The sequence below is a fragment of the Bombus impatiens genome, unplaced genomic scaffold (genome assembly GCF_000188095.3).
Source record: "Bombus impatiens unplaced genomic scaffold, BIMP_2.2 scf_0129, whole genome shotgun sequence".
In the NCBI taxonomy this organism is placed as follows: Eukaryota; Metazoa; Arthropoda; class Insecta; order Hymenoptera; family Apidae; genus Bombus; species Bombus impatiens.
Window position 1 is genome coordinate 1,488,515 of NT_176548.1, and position 15,484 is coordinate 1,503,998.

Below are 15,484 nucleotides of genomic sequence, written 5' to 3' on the forward strand. Positions count from 1 at the left end.
GCGAAACAACATCTAATGTAATTTACATTTTTATCCTCAACCTGTTGTAATTTTATTTTAACCTGAACAAAAATGTAAGAAAAAAGGGAAACATTATATATCTGGAAACATTGTAAATACATATTTCTAAGAACGAAATCAGAAACTACTTGTATTTCTATTCTTTTTTTCGTCTTTTTTTCTACCAACGAACTTTCTCGTCGGTGTTCACATAGATTATTTATAGATGTCGCGTCCATCAGGCAATACAAAAAAGATTTTACTTTAGAAGTAGAAATAATTATTCCGTCATTTCATTTTGGCGAAGATTATAAACGTATTCATATAACAAATAAAATAAAAATATATTGTAACATTTTATTTTTATGATTTTGTACTTATTTAATACTTATCTGGGTTATTTTTACATATAACCTGTAGTAAACGTAGTAATATTGACTTCCGGTGGCAGCACTATCAATCCACCTAGGCAACCGTTGGACTTCTTCATTTCAGTTTAGCTTGAACTATCGTGGTAAAAGGTCGTTTTGCTCTTGTTCAATAATTCTTGCGTCTTTCAAGGGTTGATTTTATTTCTTCTTAATCATAATAGTTCGTTTTTTCATCATCCTTTCCACCTTTTTTTATTTTATTTCAATTTATAGTATCGTGTTCAAGCTAGACTCCGTGTAATCGCGTCATTCCATATGTTAGTGTTAATTTTTCGCTCCCACCGCGTGTTTCGTGTGGTGCAGTTTGATTTCATTGTGACTCCCGAACGATCGTAAGTCCCCTTTTCATACTTCACTTCCTTCTATTTACACGTCTGTAAGGTGAAAATTGTATACTTTTTGAAAGTAAGGCAAAACGGAAATCGCCGCCATCTTCCCTGTTGCTTTGACGCAGTCAAATCTAACAGGGCTTTTGGCAGTTATTTCTGAAGCGTTACGATCACAAAGATACAATTTGTGCTGCACTTGGTAATAATTGAATTCTCTGAAATTCAAAAATTACCGTGTTGTGCACCGCCATTACATGACCCGTTTTACGCGGTGATTCGGCAGATATATAGTCTGCTGTTCCTCAACAGCCTCTTTATTTTTAATACAATTCTTAGTAATTGGGCTGGAGGGATCACACGTGTAAAATCGGTAACCCATTAAGGATCTTTGCTTATTGTAAATGAGCAGAAGCAAAAGAAACATTAATATCTCTGCAACGCAGAGAAACGCAGTTTCCTAGCTTTGTCTCGTCTACAAAATTTGCGTGTGAATGGAATAGCAACACAATTATTGTTTCTATTTCATTTACGATTCTACCTTTTCCTGTATCCTCGAGACGACGAATCGGGCGTGGTGTGCAACGTAATTAAACTAGCACAATCTCCCATGTTATGGAGATTTCTTATATAGTTTCGCATCGTTCTACCGTTATCGTTGGCCCTTCTTTTATTAAGAAGTATGCCATTAAATAACATATAAATTACGCGATTATACACATCTATCTCCTACCTATCTAGTTTATTAGCTAGGGACATTAGGGATTAGCTCAATTTTTAGATTTTAGATAGGGTTTAGTATAAGTTTTAGTTAAGAGATAGCTTTAAAAGAGTTTAGAGGATGGTTAGCACCTCTACCTCTTTTTCGGGTAGGTCCACTTTTTTGTAAACTGTTCATTCTAATTGGAATAAACGGTTAATAGACTGCGATGATGTTTACCGCAGGTTATCGAGTTTTTCTGCAAAGGAAGGGTGGATGGGTCCGTTGGAGTTAGGGCGAGTCACTATTTGCAGCAACCTCCTCGTGGTGTGACTTGGGAAATTTGTATTACTATATAAGTAAATCAAATTTGCTAATGGCTGCAACGTTTTGGCATTTTTCGTGACTAACTACATGAAATAAAAGTCACTAAGAATAAACATTTGTAATGTATAATTTTGTGTATACTTTTTATCCTCAAATAATTACATTATTGTGTCCTAAGTTTTCGTGTAAGTATGTATAAGTAATATTCATAATTATTATAATTCATTATAATAATTATTATAATTCTTATAAATAATTTACATACCTCTCCCTAATCCATGCAGCGACGATAGATTTTGACCGATCGAATTCGCGTTCAGCAAAAGAAGTTGTGATAGTTTGGCGATATTAATGACTTCCATATTAAAGGATCGAATGAATGTTATAAATAAAATAGACGGGATGATAAATACCTACGGTGAATGTAACAGAGATTTAGAAAGGGGAAAAATAAGTATCGAAGTTTGGAATTCCATAATCTTATCGGTGGCCAATCCGCTGATCGAATTTTAGGATGGAGAAATACTAATTATTGATCAGACGACTACACAATCAAAACGTGCATCAGTTAGTCAACTATCTATTGGGATGGTGTATGGAAAGTCGTACTGTGTACTGGTAACGTTAAAATTATTATATATATATCTTTTTTGTGTTTTTCTATTTTTTGTAACCTTAACGATTTGTGTGAAATCTACATACATTGGTAAGTATCGACAAGGATATATTATTTATAGGGATACATACATATATGGAAAATTAGGTATATATACAAGACCGAAAACAAGTGAATACATACTTTGTTAAACATAACCTCGAGTTTTTACGATTGAGAAATAATACATGTAATGCGTGGTATTGTAACTACTAAGTAAATATTTAATTCTTTGCCGTATTTGAATTAAAACATTTGATTATGTTTTATTAAGCCTTCTTGGAAGGCTTGGAATAATTTATATGCTTCTGAGCGTTGTTCTATTCAATTCAGTCAGGAACAATTGAACGAAATACAGAATGGAAATTTCCCATTAATAGATTTGATTAAATTTATTCATCATTTTTCCGCTACGCTTAAATCGTTTTCACAAATCTGATAATGTATACATATGACCTTATGACAATAGCTTTTTAGACACTTTTGTTTATTAAAAGTTAGTTTTAGGTAACGTTTATTTTTCGCTTTATGACGATGATTTTAGTAAAACATTCAAACTCACATTTTAATATTTCTGTGCAGTTATACATAAATTTCATGAAATCCTTATTATATAAAAACCAGTACTAAAATAATGGTAGAATATATATTACTATAACTATCATTTTTGTCTTTCCTGCTTCCTAATATGGTGTACTTGATAATTTTGGTAATTTATAAATGTTAATACATTTATCTCATTTTACCGTACATTATTTTTTTCTTGTATTGGTCCTAATTGATTACCTTGCATTACAATTTTATATAGGATTTTGTGCGTATTAAACTTGTTCGATTTAACAACTTATTTTTGCTCTTTTAGAAAATTGAGTTGTTACGTTGATATCAATATAAATCTACCCACAAAGATAAAAAGAATTTAATGCTGGTGAAAAGTGGAAAACAGAATAGACACATCAATTTAGTTATCGATGAAAATAATCGGTGAGTTTCTACTTAATAAAAACTACTATCAACGTTCTTCAGAAATGATCTCGCAAGCTTCTAATAAATGTTTCTGTTTGACTTAATAATTGCATACTAAGTCTTAAAATATAAGTAATTACAAAAGTTGTGTCATTAACGCATTATTCATATTATATATTTTTTTAATACTGTTATTATTTTTGAGAAATATAAGATTGACACGCACGTATGAATACATATATACATACATATACGAAATGAAAGGATATGCAGCTGTTGAGTGTGTAAATCGCAATGTTTTCGTCATTGTCACGTCACTGAATCTCAAGACGTGTTCGTGATTAAAATTTTAAGACGTTTCGTCAACTTTTTTCTATTCTTCGAGGTCTCAAACTTCTGACGTGATAATATATCATTGACAATAAAATAATATTCCAAAAATCACAATGTACCAGTATATACCTCTTATTCCTTTCGCATATTCTTTAATATAAGTTCAAAAGTTCTTAATATATATATGTGTACATATCTCCTTTCAAATATGTACATAAATATACATGTTTATGCTTTAATATATAATTAACATCGAAGCATTATTTTTATACCGCTTATTACACTTATTAAAATAAGGAATGTATTTTTATTCATCATTAAAATAAAGAATTATTCTTGTAATTTTTACAATATATTATTTCACGGAAACAGAATAAATCAATATCAAATGCTTTCAAATGTGACACATAATTATTTACATCCTTATCGTAGCTACTCAACACAAATGAACGCTTGGACATTGATCTTCTGGTTGTGTAAGCAGTCTTTATTCTGGTTAGATTCATAGAACATCGTGCGATAATATTGTCCATAATAGATACGTATAACAGAATACACATTTTCCTAGTACACTACATATATTTTGGCAATGAATTTCAGCACATGCACAATTTTTACTATTGTATAAGTTTGTCCAAGAAGGCAGTAAAAAGCAATCAGTCTTTTAAGACTAATTTAAAAGATACAAAAAGTAGCAACTTACGCGCTTTAAACTTATTTTGATGTAAATTATTTATATCGTAATATTTATTGCAATGATATTTGTTAGGAAAAAATTGTTGTATAACATGCTATTAACAGATTCTAGTAACTATTTTTTATATTATTTTTTTTAGAATCTCCTCACTTTTTTTCTTTAAGTGTGTCATCAGTTTCTTCCGAGTATAGTCATACTAGCAACATTTATTACGTGCCGCATATCAAATGTATGGTTATAAGTGTACTAAATGCATCATATTTATGACTTTGAATTTATGTTTATGCATTTATCAACTGTATTGTATCACTTATCGAGTCGCGGAATACGGGATGACTATGTGCACGTACCCAACCAGTTCCTTCTACACACATGCATAGAGAATGATAAAATTTCGTTCGTCGTCAATATAACTTTACAAGATATATATAAAAGAAGATGTAAAAAAGATCGAATGTTTATTATTAAGAACGCTATTACAAAATTTGTTTCGTGCCATCAATAAAATAGACATTGATACTGAAAGCGTAAAATACATTATTTTAATATATGATGATTCTAGGAGAAATTCTCCATCGTTTAATTAATTCACTAATGTTAATAACATTAGTAATCTGTTAATTTATTATTAACAACAACGTTAATCACCTACGTATTGTGCACAATTCATCTGTATGCTAGTAAAAGAAAATATTAATCTAGTCAAATGATGTTTGCATACAGGTATTGGCATATGAGCATGTATTCGACAAAGTAATTTATATTATTTTTAATTAAATTCTACAATCAAAAAAAGCATTGTTTTACATTGCTTTGTAAGTAATCTGATATAATTTTGTAAACCTCCTGACGAAGGTATACGATCAATGAATCTTGTTACTTTCATAACGAACTACATGTTTTTTCCGTTTTTAAATTCAATACATTACATGATAGGATGACGCTGGCGGAAAGTGACGTGAAACTTCAGATTCCAAAGCATTGTTTTTTCAATGATTAGCTTCAATCTATCCGTTTAAAAAAAATGCGGGGATAAATGCAGATAATAGATAAGTTCAATATATCATAACACAAAATTCGTAACTTATCGGAATGATGATCTTTGGTAATTTATAATCGATATCGATTTTCTTTATACATGAATGAATAGGTATTACCAGTTGCATAAAAGAATATTTTAAAACTTTCTCATTTCTGTTATTTTGCTATTATTTATTTTATTTTTACATAATCTTCTCTTTAGGGTTTGGACAAATTTCCAGTTTTACATTAGGGTTATGTTGTCTAATTCTTTAATACTTCCTTTCAACCTTTCACTGTTTTCTATTATCTTGACTTATTAGGAGGCAATATTTAACTCGTTTCTTTACAATCGCTAGAACCTTTAAATATTGTAATAATGTTACTGCTTCTTTGTGGATGTGACTATATACGTTTCTTTTATAAAAATTCATAACGCGATCAAAATAATTGACGTTTAATAAGTCTATCGACTAATTAGAAGAATAGCAGGAAGATATTGAAGTGTAGAAGTAATTCGAAATAGGTTAAATAGTCGTAGGCGGGTAAATACTAAAGGAATGATTACCGAAGACTACAACTAAAAAGATGTGCACGATCTCGACTTTGATCACATTAACTCTTCGTTCCCCCTATCATAATCCTTTGTTGCGTCCTTAAAAAGACAGAAGTGGTGAGGAAAGGGGAGTGAGTAAGAGAGAAATGGAAGAGAAACAGAGTGAGAAAGAACATTCAGCAAAGCAACGACGGTCAATGGTGATGGCCGCGGTGCAGCTAAATGGAGTCAGCCAGTCCGTCTCGAAACACCGAGGTTTAAACACCGTCAAGAGAGCATATGGTGGATTTTGTCTTGATTCCGCTGTTGATCTATCGTTTTATTATTATAATCGTGCGATTCGGAAAACGTTTATCATAGTTACGTATACGTGTGATCGTAAAAACTGCGAGTGAGTGTTTTATTTTTAATCGTTCGAACGATATTGCCGTGTGTTACGCGGACGTGGGACACAGAAATTGAGATGCATTTACTTCTGACACAAGGATAAAATCGACGGTCTACGCAGTTATTATTTCTAAGTCATGGTCGTCTCTTTTTGACCGACTTCTCATGCGTCACTACTTGAATAATGTAAGAACGCGCGTTATTTGAAATCTGAACCTGAATTGTTTCAATTCTTTATTTTCTTCAGAATATTTAATCAGTTTTAAATTCAGCAAGTGATGTGTTGTTGCCAAATCGAGTGTAATAGGTAGAATTATGCTATTTGAAGAATTGCTTAAATTAAGTATTTTGTCATTCTAAATTAACATAAACAAAACAAAAGATTTTTGAAGCACATGCTCTACGTGCCAAAGAAACAACTATATTTCAATACGAAAATAAATATTTATAAATTACAATAAATCCATAATGAAGTTTCTTCTTAAATGTATCTAATTAAGAAAAATTTGTCATATTTATTTTGTGATAAAGAAAGGATAACATTTGATTTTAAATGTCCTACTAGATAAATGACTTAAGATTGAAAACAAATAATTTTTCAGGCGATGAGAGAATTTGTATGCATATCCAATAACGAAAACGTAATACTGCGGAAAGGTCGGTTCATTTGAACGAATATCGACCATAAGAAGAGAAACAGCTACCTAAATTTCATTTCAAAGCCAAGATAAGAAATTAAAAAAGATTACAATATAAAATGAAGCTTGAGGGGAATTGTTCACACGAAGATAATACCAATGAAATTTTATTACAACCTAGGAATGGTTCGGGTATTCGTCTACAACTTCTACCAGCACAACCCAAAACGATTACGCATCTACCGAAAAGACCGCCCGTTGAACTAGCATTCGCAGATTTAACATACAGGGTACGAGAAGGCAGCAAAAATAGTAAGTATGCTAACTTTTTCTGTAAATACTATTTGCAGCTAAGTCAAGTAGCGAAGGTCATTGGACTCATGTTCTGTACAATAAAAAATAAGTTACAGTTATGAGTTATAGTATTGTACAAGAATCAAAATCCTTTCATACATTAAAACAACATAAAAAATTATTTCGTTATTTGCTCCCTTTTGGTCAAATTTATACAGTTAAACTGGTTCTTGATGATACTGGTCATAAAGAGAACGTAAATATTATTTGCGTGAAAGTGTCGTTTACACAATTCAGTACTTGTATCTGGGACTTTATAAGTATAATATTTTCAAATAGTAGGATTAATTAACTAAATAACAAAATGTTCAATATTTGATTTTATAAAAGCAAAAATAATTAGCTGGGGATTAATACCATTCTTTTTGTTGTCATCGTGTAGATATTTCCTCTGAAAAAAAAACTTTCTACGTTATGCGATTTGTAGAGCGTAGTTGACTAAAGTGAAGGAATTAGTAAGTGAAATTTTATAAGAGACCGGTTACAGTGCAAGGTTTTAATCACGATTTCCGAAGTACATCGTATATAGATATATGTATATTTATTATTCGAAAAGAGGTCGTTATTGACATCTTTTTAAATATTTCAATCAGGTCGACACAATTTTTAGTGTGAATTATACTTATCTTTAATCGAGTATTTTTAGCAGTCCGGCACTAGCAGAAACAATAGTATAATAAGGAAAACGAATAATATGGATGATAATAATTCCAAAAACTAAGTCTTTGTTTCCATTTATCATCAGTTTATACTCCAATCAGTTTAGTGTTCCAACTACAGCAGTTGTATGATAAAACTCCGTTTCATTTGTCGGGTTAGCATTTTCATTTTGTTTCAATTAATATTTCTTTTCTAGAAATTTTCTTTCTTTTAATTTTATGATTGTATTTTGCAATCGAATGAGCAGTGAAATGTGATTAAAAAATGTTTGTTGTTATTTACTTGGTTAAATTATATTCCAGACTCACATTTTATAATTTATTAATTATGTTTTGGTTATAGTTAATACAAATGTATCCGTAAATATGATGTAAGCCGGAAGCAATCCTAAGATAAAAGGCAAGGATTATAATAAATAATATAAATATTCCCAAAAACTTCCCTCTTTTCCCTAATTAATAATTCATGAGCCACCATACATTGCGATGGCTTGTTTGCGTGTCAATGTCTAGGGATTTATAACAATACTCCAGCAATTATTTCATCATAATATGTACACAAATCTTATAAATAGGATAATAAAACGTTACATGTTTATGTTTTTACGGATATTTAAAGAGTATGGACATCCTGTTATGTGTCTTAAATAAGCATGAAGGATGTTTTTGTTTCAAGCCAAAGTTCATTCTCGTAATTGTATCTTTTTCACACTGCTTGTTAGCTATGTAGTTTCGTATGTGACATACATCTGCACACGCATACACCTGCAAGTGGAGCGATCAGGGCAATATGACCGCTTGCAGAAAGTGAATGTATATAGCAATATTTTTGCAACCCACATTTTGCGTAACTAGGAACAGCCTGTTTGAAATTGACTTTCTTTAATACCCAAAAAATTATTGTCGCGATTACTGAAATTGGCGATGACATTGTACAAATTTATTAATCAATATAAATGAATTACCATTTGCAAGAGAAATGTTTATACGTTAATGGAAAATCAGGTCTCAAATGCGTTTGCCATTTTAATTTTTTATTGCGTTCAGATGCGCTGCTTGTATAAAAGTCTAATATTCTGACTTAAGAAACTGCTTGATAAAGGTTAAAAGATGATTTCGTCATACATTGTATTGCTATGTGAAAATATGCGTTATTAGTATTTATTCAAGTAGAAAGCTTGATAATTTATTTAGAGTTGTTATTACTAAAAACGGAATTCGCGTACTTATTTTGTTTTTTTCACATAACGTCGTCAAATGTAATATCCAACTTCATAAATACTCTTCATATTTCTCAATACTTTCATACTCCAATTTCATAATACTGTTAGGTATAAAAAAAATCCACTATGCAATCATCGCATGGGTAGGAACCTATGATGTATTGTGTGATATAACAATATTGTCATAGTATGTATTAGTTTTAGCTTATCACGTAGCAGATAGATAGTTACTTCATTAATTTTTCCTTCTCGTCTACAAAATGAGATTGGTTTACAAAAATTAATTCACATTCATCCACACATACATTATATGTATATATAATATAGTGGGTAATAGTAATATAACGCATTAGAATATAATAATGATAAATTATACGTAATTGAAAATATATCGTAGACTATTTTGAAAACGTGATTATTTTGAAGAGAAATGCAATAGCACAAATTGACTACAAGCAGAATGATATTCTTACAATTAGGATAGTCTAACTATGAAGGCTAAAGTCCTCAGCTTACGATGAATGACAAAACAAGTTTTGCGATATAAACTACCGAACGAGAAAAAATAATGGATTATGCAAAGAATGATATCCCGTCATTAGTTTCCTTGATAATTATATAGATTAGGAGACACCTCATCGATTTCAGTAATTTTTAGATATGTTAGCAAGGTTAACATTCTGAGCACTTTCACTTTAACACATAGCCGCTGCGCCATTCGGCTTTAATTTTCGACATAGTCATAAAAATATTTTTAATACTTTTACTTCAGTGTGGATTAATTAATCTTCAGATGTAAAGACAATCTTAAAATCCGTCAGTGGAAGACTACGATCTGGAGAACTGACGGCTATTATGGGGCCTTCCGGTGCAGGAAAGTCTACTCTTTTAAACATCCTGACCGGATATAAGTGAGTTGTTTTCCTTTCGTTCTTCGAAAATTTTCTTCATTTATAAATACGATAGAGATACATTTTTTAAATAATATCAAAGTCTATCAACAAAGCTGTCAAGATTACAAAAAATTAAAGTTTGCTTTCGTTGGTATATACTTGAGAGAGGCAATACTAGTTAATATGTACGTAATTCGTAAACTCCAACCGTAGACCAATTAAATCTAACGATCAGGTGGCGAATGAGATTCAACTATTATTTATTATGCCGTCTTGTATCACGACACTTACCTGAATTATGGATACAAAAAGCACCTCGATAACTTACGAGTGATAATAAAGTTTGTAATCGCTCCTATTTTATTTATTCTAATAACTATGAATATTTTTTCGTCATTCGGCTTCTTAGCGTAAGCGATATTATACATATGAGATATTCAAAATCAAAATATCAAATAGATATTCAACATCAAAATATTTTGGATGTTTATTTAGATCAACAGGTACCGAAGGAAGCATCACAATGAATGGCCATGAAAGGAATTTTAGTGCCTTTAGAAAATTATCATGCTACATTATGCAAGATAATCAACTTCATGCGAATTTAACTGTAGCTGAAGCTATGAAGGTCGCTTCGAACCTTAAACTTGGGTCACATGTAAGCCAAGCAGAAAAGGAAGAAGTGGTATGTTCGTTAAATATTTTGTCTATAGATAACAAGAGAATTACTGCTGCTATATTACTGAATGGAGGATTGAGAATGAACGTTGAATTTCCTGATGATATCATTCATTTGTATTTATTAGATTCAAGAAATTCTAGAAACACTTGGTCTATCCGAACATCGTCGAACTATGACTTCGAATTTGAGCGGTGGACAAAAAAAACGGCTTTCTATTGCGCTTGAATTAGTCAATAATCCTCCGATAATGTTTTTCGACGAACCTACTAGGTAAGGAAATCTTATTGTATCTAATATATTGTACAATGTGATTTAAAAGGATAAAGAATCTGGTTTAAAATGGAGATGTGTTTTTGAAATGTTGATCTATTCGGATGCGAATACATATGTGCCATACCAGAAAGAGATATGCTTTTTTACCTGCAAATAGCTTCACTTTCACCATCATCAATACCAGAGAATCCTCGTTGCTCTTTATATAACGTTTAAATAAAAGCATGGTCAGTGTCAGGGAATTACCTTCGCAAATTTTTAGAGATTTTTCTATAAATTTCGTTGTCTTATTTGTAATTTTCATTTTTTCGTTTTCTTAACATTCTAAAATGTATTAAGACTCATTATAATTTACTAATGTTTAATGATTACATGCACAAATGTGACGCATTAAAAAAAAGATAAAAATATATAAGCGAATTTCATTAAATGACAAAACGAAAGGATGAAGTAAGAGAAAGTACGCAAATAACAAGTTTTTAAAACTTTTTACTTTCTCGCTTTCACTGACGTCGCATATACCATTCTTTTGTACACGCTATATTTGTAACTGTCAGTCGCTTTTATTATTTATATTTGCTGAACAATATTGTTTCTATGAAAACACACTCTGATCTATGAAACAAATTCTTTAGTATGCAATTAATTAAAACTTAAAAAAAACTTAAACCGACGTTTAACCGGTTCTTGAAGGTCTACCGGAATTCTTTTCCCTGTGATTAAGTCGGAAGAAAAAAGTGATCAATTCAAGATCGTTCATGTATATAAATGTTCTAAAATCCAATAAAAAGCTATTCGAATCCTTTTTTTAGAAATATTCGAAATATTGCTTGATAATAAGTGTCATATGTTTTACCAATTTACAGTGGTTTGGACTCTTCATCTTGTTTTCAATGCATTTCGCTCTTAAAAACCTTAGCTCGAGGAGGAAGAACAATAATATGTACCATCCATCAGCCCAGCGCTAGGCTATTCGAAATGTTTGACTCTCTATACACATTAGCCGAAGGACAATGTGTATATCAGGGATCTACGTCGCAGTTAGTGCCATTCCTTAGAAATATCGGACTCAACTGCCCAAGTTATCACAATCCAGCCTCTTTCAGTAAGCTATTTGTAATATCAGTGCATTTCTAGATTCTTTAAAGATGCTGATTACTATAATTCAATTCTAAGTTATCGAAGTATCGTGCGGAGAATATGGTGACAACATCAGAAATCTGGTGAACGCTATAAAGAATGGAAAATATGATATTCGAGAAGGATACCCATTCCCTGAAAATAAGTCAGAAGGATTGAATAATGTATCTAGCGATTCGTTTTCGAAAGGTGAAGGTCGTGACGAAAACGTTGAAATGAAAGATAAAAATGATGTTAATAATTTGGAAGAAAAGTTTCAAGAGGATAAAATAAAGGAGATAAATAATAAAGGAATTATCCCATCTTACGCAACTAACGATATTACGAAACAAGGTTCATAAGGAAATCCAGTAAATTATTAACCCTTATCACTTTTTTAGAGTAAAACGCTAACTTATGTTTGACAGCATTACTGCCTGTTAAAGTAATAAGGGTTAAATAATATATACCAATTATATCTTTTATATAAATCGTTATTTTTATGTAGTAGATGTAGTGATACCGGTTGATATGGAGAAAAAGGATAATGCTGAAGTAGCCTTACTTGATGAATCGATTGTAATCACTCCAGAGAGATACCCCACATCGGAATGTCAACAGTTCTGGATTGTTTTAAAACGAGCTTTACTTTTTAGTCGAAGAGATTGGGTAAGTTGATCAAAATTCAGTTAATCAATTGATTTATTTAAGATCATTCCTCTGACTCATGAGTTATTAGAGATTTTACAATTCTAATGTTATTTCTTTTTTAGACACTTATGTATCTTCGACTTTTTGCTCACATTTTAGTAGGTTTATTGATTGGTGCACTTTATTATGATATTGGGAATGATGGTGCTAAAGTACTTAGCAACCTTGGGTTTTTATTTTTTAATATGCTGTTTCTTATGTATACGTCTATGACCATTACGATATTGTCTTGTGAGTCATATTGGCTTTATTTGTTCTTTTATTTCTTTTGTATTACAATAGTATTTGTAAAAAATTTTATTTCTTACAGTTCCCCTAGAACTACCAGTGCTTTTAAAAGAAAATTTTAATAGGTGGTATTCTCTCAAGGCCTACTATCTAGCAATTACCATATCAGATATACCATTTCAGGTAAGAAAACAGGATATATGTGACTTGACTCTGTGGAGTTATGTATTCCTTTTTCGCATCTGAAAATTTATATATTATTTCTTTTTTACAGGCAATATTCTGCATTATGTATGTTACGATTGTGTACTTTATGACAAGTCAACCAACAGATATTATGCGATTCAGTATGTTCTTGGGAACATGTTTACTTATTTCTTTCGTTGCACAATCGGTTGGGCTAGTAGTTGGTGCAGCAATGAATGTTCAGAACGGCGTATTCTTGGCACCGGTCATGTCTGTACCGTTTCTTTTGTTCTCTGGCTTTTTCGTTAGCTTTGACGCTATTCCAGTATATCTTAGATGGATTACCTATCTAAGCTACATTAGATATGGTTTTGAAGGGACTGCTCTGGCCACATATTCCTTTGGCAGAGAAAAGCTTAAATGTTTCCAGGTATGATGTGCCTCGTTTGTTTTTATTAAATTCTTTATAAGATTAATTATTATTAGATACTTTGACAAAATACGCATTTATAGAAATCTGACTTTCCTTCAGAACAATGCATATATATGCACATATATACATACATATAAAATTCCATATATTTACAGGTGTACTGCCACTTTAAAAACCCAGAAACAACGTTGGAGGAATTAGATATGCTTGATGCTGATTTCACTCTTGATATCCTTGCCTTGCTTTTGATATTCGTTGTACTTCGAATTGCTGCCTATTTATTCCTTCGTTGGAAACTAAAGACTGCACGATAGATCACTGTACGATTATTGTCAATTTAACGATGTTATAGCGTACAACACTTTTCCAAATGGACGCTACAGATTAAAATAATGCATTTTTTCATATGATCGTACACTACAAATCCGTGATTAGCAATTTTATTTCTTTTCGACATCGAAAACTGTTCACATCAGCAATTTTCAATCATCGAAGAGATCTTATGTACCGGGAGAATGAATTACCACATACTGTTTATGCTTATGATTGAGGATGTTATAAGATTTAGATGAACATAATTTATTCTTTGTTAGTTTTACGATAATAATTCTGTGGTAACTATTGCGGCCATAATTATCTACATTTTTTGTATCCATTTTGTTATATAACACAGTAACTTTAAAAAATGCGCATGAACATATACAATGATCTCAAATTGATCATTAGTATGTCTATTATCAATTTACAAAACGATAGCTAGGAAAGAGATTAAATTTACTGGATCTGACTATAAATGAACACCCACAAAACTCTGCAGTTCTATATATTGAAAAGAGTAAGAGGCCTTAATGGACGACATTTCGCGAATGATCATATTTTTTATCTGCCTATGGCTGTGAGTTTAAAAATGCAGAAAAATAACACAAAACAAATACGATACGGTGTATCTTTAATTTTAACGCGGAAGCATAAATAGATGTTTTTCTATTCAGGATAATGTCTGAAATAGTAAATACCTTGTCAGGTTTATCTTATCATGTATCTCATATGTTAAATTTTGGTAATACGTCCCTAGCATCATTGTATATTTGAAAACTTAAGATTTAGAATAAGTTTACCGAAATTGTACATTCACAATTCTTCCAATTGATGTAACTCTTGACTTTAGTGTATATCTTTAAAGCGAATTTACTTTTGTAAAAGTATAAATCAAGTAAAAGAATACATAGAGTACTTTAAACGCCTTAAGGGAGACAATTTTGTCAACAGTCCTAGTCTAAATTCGTTTTTCAATTTTCAAAGTTTAGGGATTGCGATATCGGTTGTTGATGCAAAACATAAAAATTAAATTAAACGAATTAAAACGTTTGGTTTGTAATATATTAGTAATGTTCACTAACTTGAAAAATGTACGTTAATGAAAAAATCTGTTTATATCTATTTACACAAATGGGATAAATTATACATGTTTATATATAAAATGTTTACGTGATCGATTCCGATCGATATACATGTATATATATACAATACATAATATATTTTATAATATCGTCATGCGAATGCACGCACTTGTGCTGAATTGACATAATATTCGTTGTATTTTATAACGTATGTTTATTACAAATAAAAGTATGCCTTTCATAATATCGCTAGTTTAAACATTTATCATATATTATTACAAAATATA

The 15,484-nt window shown here is 30.9% G+C and overlaps 1 protein-coding gene across 2 annotated transcripts; it reads left to right on the forward strand.

Moving 5' to 3' along the window:
• Positions 1 to 6,187: 6,187 nt before the first annotated feature.
• LOC100746172 (ATP-binding cassette sub-family G member 1) lies at positions 6,188 to 15,441 on the forward strand. 2 transcript variants are annotated; one of them, XM_003486650.4, is made up of 12 exons: positions 6,188 to 6,584; positions 7,001 to 7,348; positions 10,066 to 10,183; positions 10,661 to 10,850; positions 10,972 to 11,117; positions 11,987 to 12,225; positions 12,297 to 12,593; positions 12,751 to 12,908; positions 13,013 to 13,181; positions 13,261 to 13,361; positions 13,453 to 13,794; positions 13,953 to 15,441. In XM_003486650.4, exons 2-12 carry the CDS (start codon positions 7,156 to 7,158, stop codon positions 14,109 to 14,111), a joined length of 2,112 nt encoding a protein of 703 aa, XP_003486698.1. In that variant the 5' UTR covers positions 6,188 to 6,584; positions 7,001 to 7,155; the 3' UTR covers positions 14,112 to 15,441. The 2 variants fall into 2 exon arrangements, with proteins under 2 accessions (XP_003486698.1, XP_012236714.1); XM_012381291.3 differs by having other exon boundaries at positions 6,189 to 6,584; positions 12,748 to 12,908.
• The last annotated feature ends 43 nt before the right edge of the window (positions 15,442 to 15,484 follow it).

Bases quoted from the DNA above. Each gene is read 5' to 3' on its own strand.
- LOC100746172 (XM_012381291.3), top strand. From the start codon at position 7,156: ATGAAGCTTGAGGGGAATTGTTCACACGAAGATAATACCAATGAAATT. The intron at 12,226-12,296 runs GTAAGCTATTTG...TTCAATTCTAAG, and splicing joins TCACAATCCAGCCTCTTTCA to TTATCGAAGTATCGTGCGGA. The intron at 13,362-13,452 runs GTAAGAAAACAG...TCTTTTTTACAG, and splicing joins TATCAGATATACCATTTCAG to GCAATATTCTGCATTATGTA.